Source organism: Siniperca chuatsi, linkage group LG8 (assembly GCF_020085105.1).
Source record: "Siniperca chuatsi isolate FFG_IHB_CAS linkage group LG8, ASM2008510v1, whole genome shotgun sequence".
Taxonomy (NCBI): domain Eukaryota; kingdom Metazoa; phylum Chordata; class Actinopteri; order Centrarchiformes; family Sinipercidae; genus Siniperca; species Siniperca chuatsi.
The window spans coordinates 15,327,061-15,348,328 of record NC_058049.1 but is presented as its reverse complement, the minus strand read 5'-3'; the positions used below and the strand labels follow the sequence as shown (position 1 = coordinate 15,348,328).

The window sequence follows — 21,268 nt, the reverse complement described above, 5'->3', positions numbered from 1 at the left end:
TGTTCACAGAATTTAGACTTCAGTGGTAAAAGATGCAGTATCCCAACACAATGTGACAAATTTTACCTTCATGGAGCATGTTACATTCATGATGTTTAATGGGGTTCCAAGTGTTTATGTGTCATGCTGGAATGACAATGTTGCACCCCTGCATTGCTGAATCACGTTATCATGAACCATTATGCTTTTTACACAACCTTGGTTAATGCTGTAATCAATATAAATGAGTGCATTTTGTCAATTATAGAGGCTTTGGCCAACTTTTGTATAAAAGGGACAGATCATATTTTTCCAGGCTCCGTACCATGTAGGCCTGGTCCAAGGCCTGCTTCCTGTAGTCCAACTCTTCCTCGAGGAATCCCTTCTGCTTACTGAACAGCTCCTGCAACAAGATGTGAGAATATATAACACAGGAAATGGTATCACAACTGAATGGTAGAGTACAGTATATACTGTAGAATCAGAATACATTAGAACAGCAGAAGAAAACAAGCAGATAAAACACTTCTTTTGTGTATATAACAGTGAAAATTCAACTATATTTGCACCAATTACACTGTCAGAACATTTGGAGATTGTGTACTTTAATGGTAAATAGATTTTTCACCTTGTCATTTTCCAGGTCGATCATCTTCTGTGTGAGGGCGACTTCTGTGCTATCTATCTGCTTCAACCACTGTACGGGGGGGATTGGGACGAAAGAGGAAAGGCGAGGGATTAATGCTTTCCCAGAAGCTATTCCATATCCATATTTAACTTAACAAAAGTGACTCAAATGTAGCGGCTGTGTTGGGAATAAATTAAGTGTTTAATAATTTAAGGTAATGTGTGTCCACTGTGTGTCAGTAAAAACACAGCATGTCTGAGAGGAGTCTCACTCACCTTTTCACACAGTGAGATCACTGTCCCTGCCTGGATCACCGCTACCTGCTCCTCATTTCTGAGATTCTACGGAAAACACAACAGAACAAAGTTATCAGAAATTATAAGAATACCCAAGATTTAAAAAAGATACCAGATCTTATTGTAATCCAACAGTGTGTTTGAACTCACCCCATTATCCCCCAGGATATCCAGTTTCTTCATCAGCTCAGGAATGATCACATCCTGCACAGAGGTCAAAACCAGACATCATATTCACTGTGTGTGGTCTTAAAGAAAAATAGTCTGGGTTTGTGTGTGTCATCACCTTGACTCCCTCCTGGTGGCAGTAGATCTGCAGGGCACTGTTGCTGTTCTCAGGGAAGGCAGACATGTGGAGATTGAGGGCAGGAGATCTGCGCTCCCTCTCCTACAGAAAGTACACACCATATTAATACTTACACACCCCTAAAAACATCATGACATCAGCCAAACTAACATTTTTACAGTTTCCTACAGTAATGTCATAGTTCATCATAACATTGGTGGTGGTGCACTGTGAGACACAGAATGTAAATGAGCGTGAAAAGGGAGTGAATGAGGGATTTACTTACATGACACTGAAAACATGGTCAGGATCCGCCAAAATGAGGGAGGTGGAAACCCATGGAATTAAATGGGAAACCAATCCATGCCAAACCAAAGCAACAGGGAGTTTGAAAACACATGCTGAAACTCAAACAGATGCTACTCTGTCTACATTCATATATAACTGCTATTTAAATAGATGCAATATCAACTGATATCAGTGATGGGTGATTAAATTAATATTCCAATAAACCTATCTTTTTTCGGTATATCTATATTTCTAACTTTAATATTCATATTATATTAATTATTTAAAAAAATACTTAAAAGATAAAATAAAAATCCCCAAATTATACTACACTGTTAATCTTTCACAGACATAAACTTTCTTGTGGAAAATGTAAACAAAATGTAGGACATGCATGCAAAAATGAGAGACAAAATGAACAAAGATGGGATTGAATGATGAACTTAAATACATTTTTATTCAATTAAAAATTATATTCATCTTAGCACAAAATTCTTTCACTAAAAAAATATTCCAGTTCAGAGAAGGGGGTATGCACACAGCTGCCATGCAAAACACAGATGCATACAGAGGAGGACTCAAGTGTGTGTAAGTGAACAGTATGTATGTCCGTCTGTCTGGGGAGTCACTGTATGTAGGTCTTGCGTCTGGAATTGAGATTGTTGTTGTCGCCTCCTGGTGACAGTTTGACATTGGTACAGTCTCTTACTTCCAGTTCCAGCACCCTGAATTCCAGCAGCTCATTCTGATCCCGTGCGTCCTGAACCTCGGCCTGCAGCCGCGACTCTGCCTGCTGCAACGCACACATCTGCAGACACACACACATAAACACGCCTTTGTTATACAAGTTCAATGGTTCAGCATGTTTTACAATGCATTATGAATACTATGAATAATGAATGTCCTGTAATTATCATAATGTTTTACAGATAGCTAAGACTTCTCCCAAATTAACAATCTCATAATAGCATTGAATCTGCTCAAATTTAATTTTACTTTTATCTACAAATTATGGCCAATTATAGATTGTGCTTTGCTAGCCTTGTATCATGGAAGAAGGTCAAAGGGTTGGCACATTGGCTGGATTTTGAACCTTAGTACTTTTTTGGTATCAACTGTAGCGCAGTTAAAAGAAAATTGTCAAATACGTCAAATAGCTGGCATTGAATGCTTGCTCAAATTCGTATTCCTTTTTACTTTTTTTTTTTTTTTTTTTTTTTTTTAAATCGCTATGCTCTACAGAGATGGAACAAACTTCCAGAAGATATAAAACTTTCCCCAACTTTGACTGCTTTTAAATCCACGTTAAAAACTTTTGTTTATTCCTTACTGCTTCTGGTTGAACCATACACAGAATTATCGTCCTTGCACTAACATCTTCTGTTTCTGTTTTTATCATTTTCATTTCTTTTAAAATAGTTTCTCACATTTTAATTTACTTTTTTGCTGTATTTCCTTTTTAATGTTAAGAGTATGTTAAGCACTTTGATTTACCTTTGTGTATGAAATGTGTTCTATAAATATACTTGCTTTGCATTGATCAGACAGATTCTGATTTAAACTATAGTACTAGTTTAAGTTTATTTAGGCAAAGTTCTTGACTGCTTGTGTTTAGACGTTTGGCTTCTTTTGTTAAATGAAAACAAAGGTTTTGCAGCAGAACAAAAGATTTTGCAGCAAATGTTCATATTCCTCAAAGTTGGGCATTGAAAAAGTATTGTTTGGTATCAGTACAGAGAATATACAATACTATGGTAACGTATCGACAATAGAATTGAAAAATCTTAAACAAGCTCTCATTGGCATTAAGTCTGCAAGGAGTATGCAACGACACAGTATCTTGACACAGTATCTATGCTGCCAATAAAGTTACATGCTTTTAGAGCATTAAAAGTGAGTATAGGCTAATGCAATGTACCTTCTCGTGAAGTTCCTGGTTGATCCTGAGCAAGTACTGCTTCTCCTCCACCCACTTTGAATCCTGCCATAACAACCAAACACAACATCAGCAAGAAATGACACTGGCAGGAGCAGGAAAGGAAGGAAAGGATCCCCAACGACAGGGTGTAATGAACAAAGCTGTCAGAAACACAATAAGCCAACTCAAAACCATCTACTGTATTTCCAAATGACACATACAAATGCACCATAGACACAAACAGACAGGAACAGAGTGGCAGTGGCACTAGTTTATTGATCCAGAGAAATAAAGCCCACTCCCGAGATAACAGGCAAAGGAGCTGTATTCACAGGCAACAAGAGTTCACAGTAACAGGAGGAACAGAAGGCATTCTGAGGTGGAAAACAGCAGAGCAGCAAATCAAAATAACAGAGCTGGATCAAGCCACAGTTGACAGGCAATATGCAGTGACAAAGGAAAAATTTCACAACAAATGAAGAAACTAAGAGTAGTGATATGAATTCATCATAATAATGTTCCTCATGATATTCAGTATAGTTAATATTTAAGGTGCTCAATGTCAGCATTTCTTTTAATCTATTTAGTTTGGAGAAAATAGCCCAGGCATTTCTTCTGGATATGCATAGGTTTGGCTTACTTCTCAGAGCAAAATGTTTTATGATGACTTTTGTACATATTAAATAAACTAAAATCAATATAAACTCTGCATTGTCATATTCAGAAAAGGTGAGATATTACTAGATTAAGATCTTGTTTATCAATCAATTCATAGGAATCAAAGTGGTTGAAGCCTCCTCTCCAGGGGCGACAGCACTGAAAGACCCAATAAAAAACAGAATCAACAACTGGAAGGACAGAGGGTGAGGCAGAGCGTGCAGGCACAGAGCTGTGACATCACACATGCAGGAAGTGACATCACAGGATTCTACGGCAGACCTGGTCAGCATAGCGCCAGCCCAGGAGCAGAGCAGCCAGACAGACATGCAGGAGGGCCAGTGAGAGCAGGACCAGTGAGCTCCTGTCACCATCCCTCGTCTTTGTTACCTGCCCCCTCTCTGCCAGGGCCTTCTCCAGGTCGACAATCTTGGCCTGGCAGCTGCTGAGCTCTGCATGAAGCTGCTCACGTGTCTGTGGGAGGGAAGATCAGCCATCAGGGACCAGTGTGCAAATTGGCTAGACAACAGATTCTGAAAACTTTACATGGTATTACTGCAAAACATAAATTACAATAATTTACTAGACTTGAAAGTTGCAGTATATTCACTTCTTATGTCCCAAGTATGTATAGTTTTTTTGCAAAGGAAAAATGTTTAAGAACCGCAGGATGATGAGTAAAGCGGGCAGAGAGGTTAAAAGTGAAGTACAAACCCTGGCCTCCCTCTCAGCATCCAGTGAGCCCCCCGTCTGCTCTTGGAGGAGGGCATAGGCCCGCTGGAGAGCCTGGTACTCTCTGGTCAACTGACGGAAACGAAGCTCTGACTCTTCACGGGAAACACTCTATTTAAGAAAAATAGAAATTTAAAATATTAAAGATATATCAAGGAGGGACAGGGTCAAACGCACACACAAAGCTAACTTATTTGTAAGCCCATCTCTTATTCTGTAAATTATTTTTAATGGTCTGTCTTGTTTCTGTCCTGTCAGTTATCTCAATATTTATGCAGCACATCTTTTATCTGTTAGAAGTATAAAATATAGTTAAAATAATTCCTTTCAATGTAGATTAAGGATTTAATTACCTCTTCCAAATCCTCCTCTGGAGTTGCAGGTGTGCGGTCAGTGAGGTCAGTGTTAAAGGAGGTCAGAGAGGACGTCTCAGAGTCTATCGACTCCTCATCAAATCCAAAATATGTCTCCACAACATGCCTCTGCAGAGAGGAAGACAAGGGAAAAGAGGATATGCACATTGTTAAATAAAACCCAAACATACATTTTGTTACCTGAATTTAGAAAGCCAACAAATCCAACATTCATCCGGATTATATCACACTTGATTTCAGATTAAAGAATTTAAATTCAATAAAGATCCTAAATCCACCACACACGTCTGCTGATCTTTCAAAAAACTGCTTCCTTTTGTACAGTAATTCATCAACATTTTGTCTAAAACTTAAACACCAGGCACTGTCATGCTGTTGTTTATCAAAGGTAAAGTAAATCAGATCATATCAAATCAAGTCTCTGCTTGTTTGTTTACTTCTCCCGCAGAGTCCTTACCATCATATTTATAAGTCATCTCCTGGCAACCAGAGAAGTAGAGGCAGACTAGGGCACAGAGGCAAATGAAGGCAGAGAAGTAGAGGATAAGGAGGATATACTCCGTCATGTTGCTATTAGAATAAAAACACCAACACTAAACTATAAAGAATCTCCCCAAAATACAGCTATGATATCTTCTACTATACTTGCTGATCTATACAGCGCTCTGCAGGATTTTAGTAAAGTCCAAAAAGCACAATTACTTTCTGTTGCACGCCCAGACAAAATGGAAAAGCTGACAACAAAGCTTTTGGTCACCATCAAATTACTCAAAAACCAGAAGGCCAGCTTGTCTCCAAGTTCATGTATTCAGCTTCAGCTTTAAACTCCCAATAAGAGAGAAAAATTTCTAGGTGCAAGTCCAAGAGCCAAAGCCGCTGTGCCCAAACCTGTATCCACCTCGCCAAGGTGACAAACTGGTTCCAGCCGGAGAGGTAGGAGAAAACATCTGACACACATCTACAAACTCCTCCTCCTAGCAACATCATAGACTCTAAAATGTCCCCTGATGTATTGGCCCAAACATGCACACTCACACGTATCACAGCAATTATTTTTTTCTAACACAGTCACCTCACCCAATTAGATATGACCATCTCTTTCCCCCACTTTAGTCACACACAAGGAAGCACAGACACAAACTGCTGCACACAAATTAAGCTTGCACTTTTTGGAATAAATGTATACATGGTCCTACAATAACACTAAATACACAAAATAAAATAAAACAACAGGAAAAAGCAAATTATTTTCCACTAGCTGTGGGAATGGTTCATGCAGGAGTTGCGTGTGTGCTCAGCATGATGCTCCCAGCTGTGAGGGATACTGTCTATTATTGTCTCCTGAGACCAATTAAACACAAACATATACAGAGAGACACACACACTCAACTGAAAACAGTGCTTAAGGATCAGTCAACCACAGACAGGGTAGTTGCTTAGTTGCACACCACTGGATTGTTTTTAAAAAACTCATGGACACTTACTTTAGACATTTTGAGAGGTTTCCTCCTGTTCTTTTTGTTCATCACCAATCGGTCACGTTCCTAAAGACAAACACACAGCAGATCAACATCTAAAACTTTGTCCCTGGCAAGACCAGCCTCACATCTGAGATTTAGATGTGACTCGGTGAGCTGCACAGGCTTTACACAGTTCAATCAAAACATTAACTGTCATCAGAATATAACGTCTCATGCAGCAGTGTCCAAATCTGTCTGTTTATACAAAATTCGAGGTCAAATGAGAACACAAGAAAATAAGAAACTGTACTGATAATTGAGATGAAGTGGTAATGATGGACAGGAAACAATATAATCATAAGAATAAAGCACGTGGGTTGAAACTCTATTTAATGAGGAAATTAGCAGCTTGTGATGAGTCGGGCTGTGATGGAGAGGTAAAGAAGATGTGTGGGAGGGGAAAGACGGGAAGATGAATAAATTAGACATTTTTTGCTGAATTAGAGATGGTGTAGAAATGTTCTTAAACCAATAAAACATTCCGCCATGAACAACCACTGCGTCTTCTGAAAATATATAACTTATTCCCTTAATCCAGAGGGATCCAAAAGGCAGAGAGGAGCAGGAATTAAGGTCTAGTGCTTTCACAATGTGATGCTCGATAGGGATGAAATCCTATTATCACAGTATATGTAATTTTATATAATGATATTGATATATATTGTGATATAACACATTTTCTGGTAAATCAACTGAGAAATTGTTAATGGATAAAATAACCAAACAGGAATGTCTATGCCTATCCAGTGAGGTAAAGTACGTCATCATATTGATATAAAAGCACGTAAAACAACAGAGCTGTTAAAGGGAGAGCTACCATAGTACAAACAGCATGGCAAAATGGGAGACAAATTCATATTATCTGAAAGCATATATTGTTATATCGTCCAGCCCTGCTCTCATTTTACAACAAAACAAAAAGTGTGAGATATCAGCACTCATTAAAGAAACTACTAGAGGACTCATATGTTAAAACCAATTAGAAGAATAATAAAATATAACAGGAATCTGACCCTGGTGGTTTGAGCAAAATCCTGACCTGCGTGAGCTCGTCAATGATGCCACGTTGCTCAGAAACTTGCATCTTGAGGAACTCCACTTCCTGTTCCTCATGGGCATGGCTCAGGTCTGTCAGGGAGCTTGGCCGCTTCAGCTGGGGCTGAATGGATTGTTGTTGTGAGGGGGGCCGAGAGGAGGAGGCTTTTTCCTTCTGAGGGAAGGAGCCAGAGAGAGAGTACGGAGAATTATTTCACACTTTTTCCTCAAATGGCCAGTAGAGGTCCCACTTCCTTTTTGATGAAATTCTCAGCAACACCCAAAGTACAGTAACACAATCCCTCTTTAAAACTAAAATATCTGCTATTTTCTACTAGTATTTGAACTTTTTAATCTTTAACTAGAGAGAAGAGAGAAACAACAGAGAGTAGAGGTAAAACATACGCTGGGTGCATCTCACCATCTCAGCGTTCTCTCGGCTCAGGTTCTTCAGTTTCTCCTCCATGCGTTGCAATGTTTGAAGGAGGTCATCATTCTTCTTGGACAGCCGCTTGTTCTTCTCAAACACGGGCTTCATCTGGCTCTCTGCCTCTCGCACCCGCTTCAACTGGACAGAGGAAGGAAACAGGAAACACTGTAATTTTAAGTCTTGCCTTCTAGTGACACAGAATTTCCAGTTTGAGCAGGAGACGCAAGATCAAGGCTGGAGGGCTTAGAAAATACAATGTTTTAATACACGTTTCATGGCATGTATGTTTCTTTATGTGTTTTCATGCGTGTATGTTTGTACTGTAATAGTGTGTGTGTGTATTTGCATGCATAATCACTGCATGTATGTACTTCTGCATGTGTGTTCCTCACTAGTTCATTCCTCTCGTCAGCCAGCAGTGCATTTCTGTCCTCCAGTTTCCTGATGACCGAGTGGAGCTCTGCAATCTTCAGCTGGAACCTCCTCATGTCACGCTCCTCCACTTCCTGTGGAGTAGGGGGGAGAGGAGAGGAGGAGGAAGACAAAATCTAAAAAAGGACATACATGCAGGCAGGCAGGCAAGCAGGCAGGTAAAAGAGGTGGATGGGAAAGAGGAGGTGGTGGGATGAAGGATGAGATGCCATTTCACAGTGGAACTGTGAAGCTGTACACATAGTATATCCAGATGCTCATGAATGTATGAGCTATATGTGCAGGTGTGACAAAAAAAAGTCTAAAAGCTATCTCTGAGTTTATTTTAAAATTAAAATGGTGGGTGAGTCAGCCTAGTAAAGTAGCAAAAACACATACAGTACAGTGACTACAGGGAGATTTGAATGTTTAAAAGTTTTAGAGTCCCATAAAAGTTTCAATCAGGGGATTTGATGATTACACTTTTTCTCTATAATACCTAAAGCTAGGGTACTGGCAGCTAACGCCAAGAACCAATCCAAAGCTAGTGTTCTTTCTTTTATTTCAATGCTATTTCAATGCCATTTTAGAGGCTTTGTCACCCTTCAAAAATCAAAACACCTAATGTTTTGCACTCTTTGTATGAAAATGATCAAATTTAAAGAAAGTAAATATCAGAAAATATGTGCTATCTACATCACCAGTAAAAAAAAAAAGCCTTCAAAAACTCATGTTTATTCTGTTACATAACTTTAATGTCTATATTTTGGTCTTATGCATGTAGAGCATGTGCACATTTCAGATGGCCTGTGATGTTGCAAGTGTATTTATGCATTAATGCACATGTACAGATGCATGTGTACACATTTGGTTTTGTGTCTGTATATACCTGGTTGTTGAGAAGGTCTGAGTTGTCCCCCAGCCCAGGCATCACCTCTCTCTTGGGGCTGCCGTGGTTGTATCTCTCAGCCTCTCGTACCTGGCCCAGCTGCTCATCCAAGGCTTCCTTCTGAAGCTGAAGCTTCTGGGTGTAGCCGGTCTGCAGACCCAGCTCCCTCTCCAGGGCACACACCACCCGGTCCTTCGCTTTCAACTCATCCATCTGTAAGAGGGATGGATAGGAACATGGTGGTGGACAGACAGTTTTCCATTAAATCCCAGATACTCCCAATACTCAAAATGTTCACAATAAATTATGCAGATTTTTCTGATCATGTTGCAGAAAATACATAAAAAATGTTTATGAAATTCAGCAAAAATTGAGCTTGATCCATTTATTTCACTTGTTTTACCACCAATGTGTGAGTATCTGGTTTACATGAAGTACGTTGTCCCACACTGGCTACACCTTCAGTCTAATAAGCTGCATACTCAGATGGCCGAGAACAGAATAAGGGAGTGACAGTGTTTTAACTTTTAAAATATTGTGCTTCAGCTGTGAATAATTTATGAAGCTTTGTTCTTGCTCTGTGTTCTTCTAACAAATGTTCTCACTTCTACTTCCCTCCGTATTTTGTTCTTAAACACAGGTATTTCCTGCACTGCCTGCTATCCATCAATCAGCCATGCTTTACTCTTTTACCACTCTGATTCCAAATATTATAAAGTCTCCTTGCTCAAACATTCCTTGCCTGACAACAATACCTGTTATTGTAAGCCTATTGTGTGTAATGTGGTTAATGAGTAACTGCAGGTATACAGACTTTTATTTTTGTAGATAAGCGCCACATGGTGACGTAGGGCAAGACAGACAGTGCAGCAATTAGCCTCTAATCTTCATACAACGTCAGTGAGATAAACCCTGAACTGGAACTGAACTTCAGAAGCAGGAAAACAGATGTTGGTGTGTGAGGGACTCTTGGTGATAGTCAAATGTGGTTGGGACTATAAAAATAACAGCTGCTGGGTTTGTCAAGCTAACTTATCACAGGAAAAGTAAAATATGGTTTATAGTGCAGTGTAAGATCTGTCTTTTCATTGCATACATTACAGCTCCATATTTTGTAATTTAATTAAGGTGAGCTCATTGTGATGGACATAACAAGACAGATTTTACTCTCCAACACAGGCCCAAGGGGGAAATGATCATTTATGGTATCGGATTTTAAAGGCCCTGGAAAACTATTTTCTCAATCAGCTTTTCACTGTGAGCAATGGTGACCTACATGAACAAAACATTTTATGAGAAATTTAGAACTGAGATTTCTGTCTGTGTGTCTTGCACCAATCAGTATTTAACAACATTTTAATTTAAATGTGATAACAGTTGTTGCTTATTTATCAAATATGATCAAACCACGGTCCTGATGAGGTAGATTAACTCAGTTTTTCACTTAATGAATAAATAAATAAATCATGAATATTTCAAGTTATTGAGAAATATTATAGAAATATGTCTGGGCAAGCTGATACTGTAAATACAAATTTGTTAACTGGCGCACCAAGGTAAATAAAGGTTAAATAGATTAAATCATTTCTAATTCATTTCAATTATCTGTTGTGTAACATCTAGGTAATATTATAGTCACCAGCAAGCACCTTACACCATACATATCCTGTATACATAAATACCCTCAGGGACCCACAAACTGCTTTTACTGTTGCTACAGCACTTTACACTTATTTACACCTTCTTAGATTTATTTGTTTCTATTTCTATAACTCTTGTATAGTTGTCCTGTGTATTGCACTACATTTTTGTGTCTTGTTTTGTATCCTGTTGTTGAACCTTATGTGTAGTCTGAATGTTTGCTTCACTCCCACTCAATGCTGCATCATTCATTCTTTTTGTTTTGCACCGGGGACCAGGATAAACACAATTTCGTTCCTCTATGTACTGTTCTGCACTATATACAGATGGATAACAATAAAGTCTCTCTTATCTCTCTTATCTTATCTTAAGTATACCGTCAACAGTGTCTAGGTAATATTTTAATTTATTAGCCCTTATCTAAAGACTTAGCTAGTGGCCACGTCAGTTTAAGATAAGACATATGTAGTGTCTGTCTTCCCAGCGGCATTTGGTCTCACCACTCTGCGGATGTCTCTCTCACAGTCCCGTTTGATGCGATGCACCTCATCTTGGTGCTGTTGGTAGGCTGTGCGGAGATCTGCTGCTTTGGCTTTATCTGCCTGCAGAGCATTTCCAAGTGCCTCCTCAGCCTGCTTCCTGGCTGTCTTCTGCTCCTGGATCTAAAAGACCCCCCCCCCACACACACACGATAATATTAATACACTTAAAACCAAAAACAAACAAAGAGAGTGATACTCACACATTCATAAACACATGTCCTATCCCATTAGACAGTTGAATGATGTTTGTTTAGAAAGACTACAATAGAACAATGGCTTGGCAACAGGCTTTTCCACCCTGCTTCCTGTTTTTCACCAGCAAATTTACAAAACGTTTACACAGTCCCACACTCAACACAGACACACACACACACACACACACACACACACACACACACACACACACATGCACACACGTGCACTCTCAAGATGGTTTCAGAATGTGAACTTTCCACAAAAAACTGTTTGTCTTTATCTAAGAACATACAGTCCCCTCAGAAAATATCTAATCTGCAACACTCATTCCACAATGTTGTGAGGTCACAGCCTAAATACATCAGAAACACCATGAATGTGTAAGTGCTTTAAATATGGTGAGGTGCATTCGCACAAAGAATTTTGAGGCATATTAGGCTGAGCTCTACTTTGAGAGAAGCAGAGCATACCAGATATAATGTGAAAGCAGCGTTAGGATTGATTCTTGGGTGTACTGAGTGACAGTTACCATGTCCATATCTTTGTACAATCTATAATAAGAACACAACTTACTATCTACTACATTACGGTCACCTAAATACATGCCACAACCTACCTCCTGCTGTAGCCTTAGCCTCTCCCCGTCAAAAGCTCTCCTGGCCTCCTCCCGAGCCTCTCCGAGAAGCGCATTTTTGAGCTTGTCAGCAGCTCCATCTCTCAGTGCGTTTACAAGCCCCTGGAGCCTCTGCACCTCAGCATCCCGTATCTTGATGGCCCGGGCCAGCTCGACTTCATGCTGCCGCGCCAAACCCTCACGGACAGCCGCTATATCCCGTAACTTTTCTTCATGGAGTTTGGCGCGCAGGTCAGTGAGCGCTACAGCATGTTTGTGCTGCTCAAGCTCCCGAGCCTGTCGCTGCTCCTGGAGCCGCTCACGGAGCTTACATACCTGGGAGAGTGACACATTTTGCAGTTAAGAGTTGCATAAGAATACAATCAACCAGTCATCATCATATATATCACAGTTCATACATTTTGCCCCAGACTGTGTGCAGCTATCGAGTCGTGATTTATTCCCCAACAGGGAGCAGTAGACACTCAAATGGAGAACAGTAATGGTTCTGTGCTGACTTAAATAACTGTTAAATCAAAAATAATGTTTCCTTGCATGTACCTCCCTATATCTTTGTCTGCTCAGCTCAATATTATCATATTTTAAATGAGCCAAAAAAAAGATGTATCTATGTACCTGTCCCACTCTAACTGTCAATATTGGGCTTTATGCACTGCTGACATTTTTACACCCATTGCTCCATGTGGCATCTTGTAGATGCTTTTTGTGCATATCGTATAAGTGTATATGTTTTAAGCATGGCTTGCCCCAGTAACATCTGAATCCCTGCACTATTATTGCCATTCTCCAAGTACAACCATGAAGGATGAAGAGAAGGGCACAGAGAGCACAGAGAGGTAGTTTGTGTCAGTCAGAAGGTACAAGGAGAGGCAAACCACCCTAGCAGCTTTTCCAAGACTATGTACAGTGTTTGCAGGCCTAACAGCCACTGAATAAATATAATGATGATTAGTCATGTGGTGTACACTGATAAAAAACTTGGAACTGGCATATCATAGTATTTGCAGAGGTATAAGCTCATACTGAGTGCAATCACCATTATTACAGCTCCTATTATAAGTATTACTTCTTTATAAGTGTGCTTGTATTGAATATTAGCTGCAGTGAAGGTAAATAATTTATAAATAATTCTTTAAAATTGGCCACCCTCTCCTTCCTCTGCTTTTATTGTGATGATCTAAAGAGGACTACCTCTCTACTGTCATAATTCTTCTACACATTTTGCATCCACTTCTTCCTCTTCTTCTTCCTCCCCCTCACCTTGCCCCGCTCCTGCTGCATCTCAATCTGGATGTCCATGAGTTTGCTCCTCAGCTCCTCATTGGTGGCCTGCACCGAGTCAGCCATCAACTCAGATTTCTCCGGCTTCCTTCCCTTCTTAAAGGGTGGGACCGCAGGGGGTGTGGCTGATGACATAGCACTCTCGCCGCCCAATCGGGACGGACATAGAGTGCCAGGTGTGGCGAAAAGGAGGAGAGAGTCAGTCGCTGCTCCTCCTCCCTGTGAGCATCATCATCATGTCGTTGTCAAGTCTACATCATTGCTGGAGGTTGCTGAGTTTCTATTTGAGAGAGACAGACAGCAAAACAAAGACAAAAAGAAAAGATGGAAAAAGGGTGACTCAGTGTTAAAAACTGGGTTACATGAAACTACTCTGCACAATACTCTGGGCCCAGGCCACATGACACACTACAGCCTGGGGAAAACAGACTATTTTTGGGACTAACATTTACACTCTCCTCTGTTGCCCTCTTCTCTCCAACATATACAGGTGGGCTATTTATCATCATCCTATTTCAGTCCCTAGGCTGTACTTAGAAGCTCCATAGTGCATGAAAACGTGTCTGACCACCATAGTTATGGTCCCTGGCCTCTCATGTCTCCTTCAACACTTTTCTCTTTCAGTAGACTAATAAATTCACCCTTTACTTTGATGATTCCTTTGTCCAGAAATCCTGTAATCTGTTCTGGGCCTGTATACATACTGTACATAATAAAGAGCTCTCCTAGCTCCTGTAGTCCACTTAACCCTGACAGAATAAACAAATCATTGTGTACTTTATCCCTTTACTACAAATTCCCTGAACACTGACAGTCTGTACTAAAGGAGTTCAAGAGAAGTCTCCTTGGAAATTTCAATCTAGAAATCATTGCTTGATTCAATTTTTCTTGTTCATCTGTCTATCTTCTTTATTGCCTTCTTTTTGTTTTCACATCTTCTCGTCGTTAAATAAATTACTGTTTCAAATAGATATCTGATTGATTTTGTCTCGACTCTTTGAGAAATGTAGGCCGCAGCTGCTATTCGGTCCTTCCACTTTATCCATCAGTGCAATACAATTGCAAGATTTGTCTCCACCTTTCTTTTTCTAAACATACCGGACATCCTGGAAAGAGTGGCCATTGCATTATTTTTCTAGTTATAAGAGCCATGATATAAAACAGAGAAAAGCAGCAAATGTAGATCGACTAATCGCTTATTTGACTAATAGTTTCAGCTTTAATGTAAAATAAGGGTGACATCCAATTGAACTACACATACCAAGGCAAATATAAAAGGATTTAAATTAGGCCTCATGATTAATATACTTTCCACTCCTCCTCCTTTTTCCCCACTGAAGGCAGGTAACAGTTGTGTGAGCAGGTGTATTTTGGGCATATTTTATTGTAGATGTGTTGCTACAATGACACACATTCACTGAGCTGAAAGTGGACTCTTCTAATCCCTTTCTGGAATGAATTGTAACCCAATAACCTTTCTGTTAACTATTAAATAAATAATGCAACGATTGAAGCATTAAGACCGCAGGCGCCGCCATCTTTTTCTACAGACACATTACCAAACATTCATACAACATACACAGATGGCAGTAATAGTTACCAAGGCAACCCTTGCTCTCAAAAACTCATTCCTCTCATAGCAAAGGGTGATGAGAAGGAGGAGTTTCACACACACAACACAGAGACATGGTGCACACACAAAAACACACCACCGTATAGAGGCTGCACATTTGAAAAACGCACGCACATGCACACATGATTTCCTTATCTGGTCCAATCTCTGAGCCGAGGTTGACTGAGAGACAGAAATGCATTGATGCTGGAGGGCAAGGGAGCTTTCTTCCACATGGATTTCTACACAGCACGCACAGTCAAACGCTAGGAAAAAATGAGAGAAAGGATGGAGGAGGATTAAGCCTATAAGAGAAAGGCAGAGAAGAGGAAAGAGCACTCTCCTCTTACATTCTCTAACCTCTCTCATCCCTCCACCCCCACTTGCTGGCATGGTGATGTTACCGAGCAGAGGCAATCACAGTGATCTCACTCTCATTCACAGAGACAGAAAAAGAGTGAGGGACACAGAGAGAGAGATCATTCACACACAGAAAGCACTGACACAAGCACACATTCTTAAACAGAACAACTAGGGACAGATACAGCTGACATCTATTCACAGAGGCACCGAAAGCTCTCTCTACACTTATTCGCATTAACAACAAACGTATTTATTTAGAGTAGGTCAATAGAGTTGACTCACAACCATGTGTATGTGAATTTGCACACATCATTTACAAGAGAGAACACCTTGCACCCTGCCACTGTTTTAAGCATGTTTATGTATGTCTGTGCCATTATTAGAGACCAGGTGTATCCAAGCTGAAATGGCTGAGAGGCATGACGGATGGTTTCACTGTTTCTTCTTCACAGGGGAAGGAGGCGTGGATGCTCATCCTACCAACATCTGGATGTAACGTTTCCTCAGTGGAAACAGAGAGTGATACCTTAAGTGGTCTGATGCATGTCAATCATTTTTATACATATTTGTCTTCACATATTTTGAGTCAGAGCTAGTCTACTGATAACCTTTGCTCGCATCACAACAGAACTCTTGGTTAATAATGTATAGTATATTTTTCACTTGACACGAGTCCAGATTTTCCCTGAGAAAAACATGTGTACAGGCACAAACATATATATATATGCAATCAACCACACACAGTTCCCACAAAGCCATGTGCTCCCAGGCTGGCAGCCAGAACCTAACTCTGAGAGTTTATAGTGGAAACTGGAACATTTTATAGGGGCACAAAGAAGCTAACAAGCACTTTTAATGTTCTCAGAAGCAAACAAAAGCCAGCACAGGTCATAGACCTTAAATTACCTCATCGAGTAAAAACAGTTACCCAGCATATATTGCACTAGAAAGCCGAAATGTTTAAACAAAACCTTTCAACAGACGGCCAAGATCAAAAAGTCATCAACGACCCTGCTATCACCCACATATAGCCGATATAGCTAAAAAATAATAGCTAAAAAAATAATTATGACTCATCAAATCAATCACAAGTCATATTTTGCAAAAAGTTGTAGAAATTGAATAATACAGCAACAAAAAACACACCTTCAATGCCTATTTATAATGCAGTGAATGTAGCACTGAGTCAATCAGCTTAAACAAACAATGGCGCTAAAACACTTCATGGTGACTGCAGGAAAGAAGTGATGAAGAAATTCTGCAGCTGTCGAGGAGTTTCATAATTAAGCTAATTGCAGCTTGAGAAAAGCACTCTCTGACTTTGGGCCACCCTGCATCAGCACCAATACAGCATAAGAATATTAGCTGAAGCATAGCATAATCAAGGCTTTGGGCTGGTACCTGGCTACCACTGGCTGGTGTTGAAACCTTGATCCTTTCTAAACAGGCTGAACAAAGTATTTGACAAACATATAGGCTAGCTAGTTCCATAACAACCCCAGTAAATCCCCCCTTCTCTGTGTAAAATGGCAGGCCTGTATAGGGTTACAACAGTACACTGGTTGGTGGGTGTTCCTTGGCTTTGCCTTTTAGTTGAAGGATTTAAATGTAGGTTGTGACAATGTTTGTTTGTTTTTTCTTTGTAATAATTTTTTGTAATAAAAGTCAGTAGTGAACTGTACAGTATAGTGGACAGTGGTTCAGATGCCTAAAGTAACCTACTTTAACAGCTGGAGACTGTTTTGATCGTTTGAAACAAGAAGCCCTGGCAAAAAAAAAAATGTCCGCCTACCAGTTGGCAATAAAACCATTAAGTTTTCTATTGCTATTTCAGTCCGCTGCCATTTGCCTCTCTGTTTGCAGCAAACCAGCCATGGCAAATAAAACCATTAAGTTTTCTATTGCTGTTTTGCAGATACAACTGTGATGGCAATCAATCTTCTGATCATAAACCTTTAATCAATTATTTGCCTCTCTGTTTGCATCAACTTTCCTTTGTTTTGTTCTGCAACCTTCAAATTTTGAAGTCATCTCTGCAACCTTCAAATTTTTGGCATCTCTGCTTGAAAATTAACTTAAATGGTTAATCGATTATCAAAATAGTTGACAATTCATTTCTTGACTAATTTATTAGTCAACTAATCGTTTCAGTTATAGTTGCTTCTTCCAGTGAAAAGCCAAGTTGCTCTCCACTCACTGCCAGACTACCTGATTTATCACACCTCAAAATTCCTATTAAGTCTATTTTTAAGAAGTCATCTATTCAAAACAAATCAAGTGTGGTGAAATAAGTACTGGCATTAGTGCAATAAACCTGTCCTTAGAGGACATCTGAAAAATTAAGCCTTCAGAAGAGATATGCAATTGTATTAAATGACAGTGTTGCTGAGGGATGTCACCATCATGATTAACATACACGTAATTTACACTTCACAAAAAGTCATGATGCATGGTACAATTGTCCCTGAAAAAAAAAAAAAAAAAAATCCCAACATTTTTGAGAAAAACTTCACATTTAATAATACATTTACTTGGGCATTTTTTCATGCCATTTTTGTGATTGCATGTCTGTGAAATAAAAATGTATAATAATGCACTTTAAAAGCTGACCTTGTCCTTTAGCAGAGAAACTATTATAGGTTATAAATGAAGTATAAAATGTTAGGTAGACAGACGTCTTTGCGATGGGGACAAGCTTATTACACACTTACAGATGGACCTCCTCAAAGCTAGACAGACCACACACACACACACACACACACACACACACACACTCACAGTGTGTCAAACATTAACTAGACTTCAGTGAGACATGCCAGCCCAATAAATACATCACAGATCAAAAGATCAAACAAAGACTCCTTGCTGCTCCGTCTAGGTTACAAATCAACAGTGAGGGTGTGGACCGGTGAGATATACTCCTGTTTATACTACACATTTGTTACAATGCCTCATAGGCCTATATATGGACACAACACACACACGTTCTCATTGTAGTTACATCAGCAGAGTGTACACTGTCAGAACAGGTCTGGCCACAGTCCAGACATCCCTCCACAGTCCACACAGACACACTCAGCAGTCTAGTGATACTCTAAAGACACTGTAAAAATCCCATTGAACAGCTGAGTAACCCAGCCAAGTGCAACACTAGTGAAGCATATGACCTAAAAACTACTATGCCAACAGAATGACTACAAGTTACTGACCTCAATGATTAGTCAACCCAAACAGATAAACAAGAAGTCTATCTCTCGCTCTGTGTCTGTCACACACACACACACACACACACACACACACACACACACCACCTACTCAGTAATGCTATTGCTAGCTTTATTGCTCAGGGTTTAGATCTATAGTACCCAGTAATGTGTCAATTTGGTCATTCATTGCTGGAGGCATTGCATGTTTTTGGCCTGCGCATGTACATCTATGTATATGTATGCTGTTGCATGCATCTGTGTGTGTGTTAGCAATGATAGCCTCCCCCCAGAAAGACATGACAGTGCAGTCAGTAATGTGATTAACCTTGCCTCTCTCTCTCTCTTTGACTACACAGCACTTTGGTCAGTAGTGGCTGGTTGCTATTTAGCCCCAGGCTTACATATGAACATGAATACACAATACAGACATTTACACATCTGTCTCACTCTTTGCATTAAGAATATAGGGTGAACTACCCTCGTATTTCTTCATGAAAGGGTTATAATGAAGGAAGTGCAGCAATGAGAGGCATGCACATGTGGGTATCGTCCACAGGGATTATCCTGGTAGCAGCCTGTTACTCAAAGTGTTATGCTGAGGAAGGCAGGGGTATGAAGGGAGAGATAGGATTATGAATGAAGAATAAGTGGGATGAATTAAGTTAGGGAAAGGAGTGTGGATCAAGGCAGGGGGTGAAGGAAAAAAGAGGGGGAAACTATGACATAAACAGGAGTCCTGGTGAATGTCAGCATTCATTGACTTTATACCTAACATTGACAGGTTGAGGTCAGGGTGAAAAAAATAACATTAAATAACCATAAATAGACAGTGACCCTATAATAATAATCATAGTTTTGTTCCAGTACCTGCATGAGAGCTATCCCTTTCTTAGGATCAGTTAATAAAACACATACAATGAGCACAGCGTGCATCATAGTGTTTGCAGCATGCCCTGAACAGGCTGATCAAACAGAAGTGAAACATCAAACATGTTGGCTGTCCAGTGTTGGGCAGATTTACGAGCCTCGTCTACTACAGCAGCAGAGCTGTTATGACAGACAGAGTCCCTGCATGGCAGAAGACTGGTTTGGTAAAGGAATATGGATGGTGGAGATGCTGGGATGGCTTAATGCGATGTGGGCAGTGCTCTAATGAGCTGTCAAATGGGAGATTATAGAGTGCTGCTGGAGGAGGGAGCGCTTTTACACAGCCGACAGCCTGCCTGTCCGGCTTGCCAACCACACCCCACGGCGACATGCACGGGGCTGCAGCAGCATCCTCCAGCCACAGAGGTCGGATGTCCTTGCACTCAGGCTGTACGGTCTAATGTGTTGATGTTTCTGTGTGAACCACTGTCATGTAGCATTTCCACCGTGCTGTTCTGCTGTGACCACAGACTCATGCGGTCCATATTCCGCCAGTGGCCTCACTTACACCAGTAAGGACGAGGGTAGAAACATCGGTAATGTAACGGCAAAGTAAACATCAGGAGGATGAGGACAGTGAAAGCAGTTGAATATTAATCACTCGTGTCGGGTAACGTTATCATCACGCTTCATACTTCCTCTTTGGTTAGCTGGCAGAGATCAGCGGTGTGACATAGGTTCACGATGCAGCCAAAATCCACATTCCTGTCTGGGTCGATATGAGGCTTGGCAGTTAGCCTACTATAGCTTACGAGCCCAAACTCACATCGAAAGCCAGATATGATGAAGCCCGGTCGGTGGCTCTCCGTCCGTTACTGCACCGTTAGCACATGAAACACGGATGTCGGATATATATCGCAGCAGCTAACCGCCTGGCAGAGTCTACAAATTAGCCGGCAGAAGTTGTCTATCATTACAGACCGAGCAAACTTACCTGAAACTGAGGTCCTGTGGTCACAAGTGCCCTGATGTTGAAACGTCGCTGCCTAATTTTGCTTCACATCCAGGAAGGGAAGCTGGGCTTCGGTGTGGAAGAGCTGTATTAACTCACCTCCAGCACTTGAAAGATGTCGACCTCAGCTAACTGCAAACAGCTGCCATTTACAACTTTATTCCTCAAGATATTACACACATTATAACAGTTAACACAGGAAGTTGTATTTCCACCACTGATATTATGCTCTAGCTACAGACTGGATTCAGCTCCGGGCTTCTCCTCCTCTCGCGCCGCACGTTGACACTTTGCTCCACGCCCACACACACATTGGAGTGCACGCGCGACGTCATCCGTTCCTATACATTGCATCCTCATGAGTGAAAAAAATATATAAATAAAACAGTTTCTACGCCAGTGTTTGGGGTGGGGGGGAGTAAAAAGCCGGGCGGGCGTCGCCGGTAGCGTGATAGAAGCGCGACACCTGACT

At 40.5% G+C, this 21,268-nt stretch overlaps 1 protein-coding gene across 1 annotated transcript in view; it reads right to left on the bottom strand.

The window, feature by feature from the left end:
* jakmip1 (janus kinase and microtubule interacting protein 1) overlaps positions 1-21,268 on the bottom strand; it is a 25,188-nt gene extending 3,920 nt beyond the window's left edge. The window contains 19 exon segments of the mRNA XM_044205842.1: positions 305-382; positions 608-676; positions 883-948; positions 1,054-1,107; positions 1,190-1,291; positions 2,187-2,285; positions 3,396-3,458; positions 4,443-4,526; positions 4,767-4,895; positions 5,138-5,266; positions 6,643-6,702; positions 7,718-7,888; positions 8,135-8,281; positions 8,536-8,649; positions 9,444-9,656; positions 11,585-11,746; positions 12,438-12,770; positions 13,716-14,016; positions 20,779-21,268. Of these exon segments, the coding sequence (XP_044061777.1) occupies positions 305-382; positions 608-676; positions 883-948; positions 1,054-1,107; positions 1,190-1,291; positions 2,187-2,285; positions 3,396-3,458; positions 4,443-4,526; positions 4,767-4,895; positions 5,138-5,266; positions 6,643-6,702; positions 7,718-7,888; positions 8,135-8,281; positions 8,536-8,649; positions 9,444-9,656; positions 11,585-11,746; positions 12,438-12,770; positions 13,716-13,871 (2,229 nt within the window). The 5' untranslated portion in view covers positions 13,872-14,016; positions 20,779-21,268.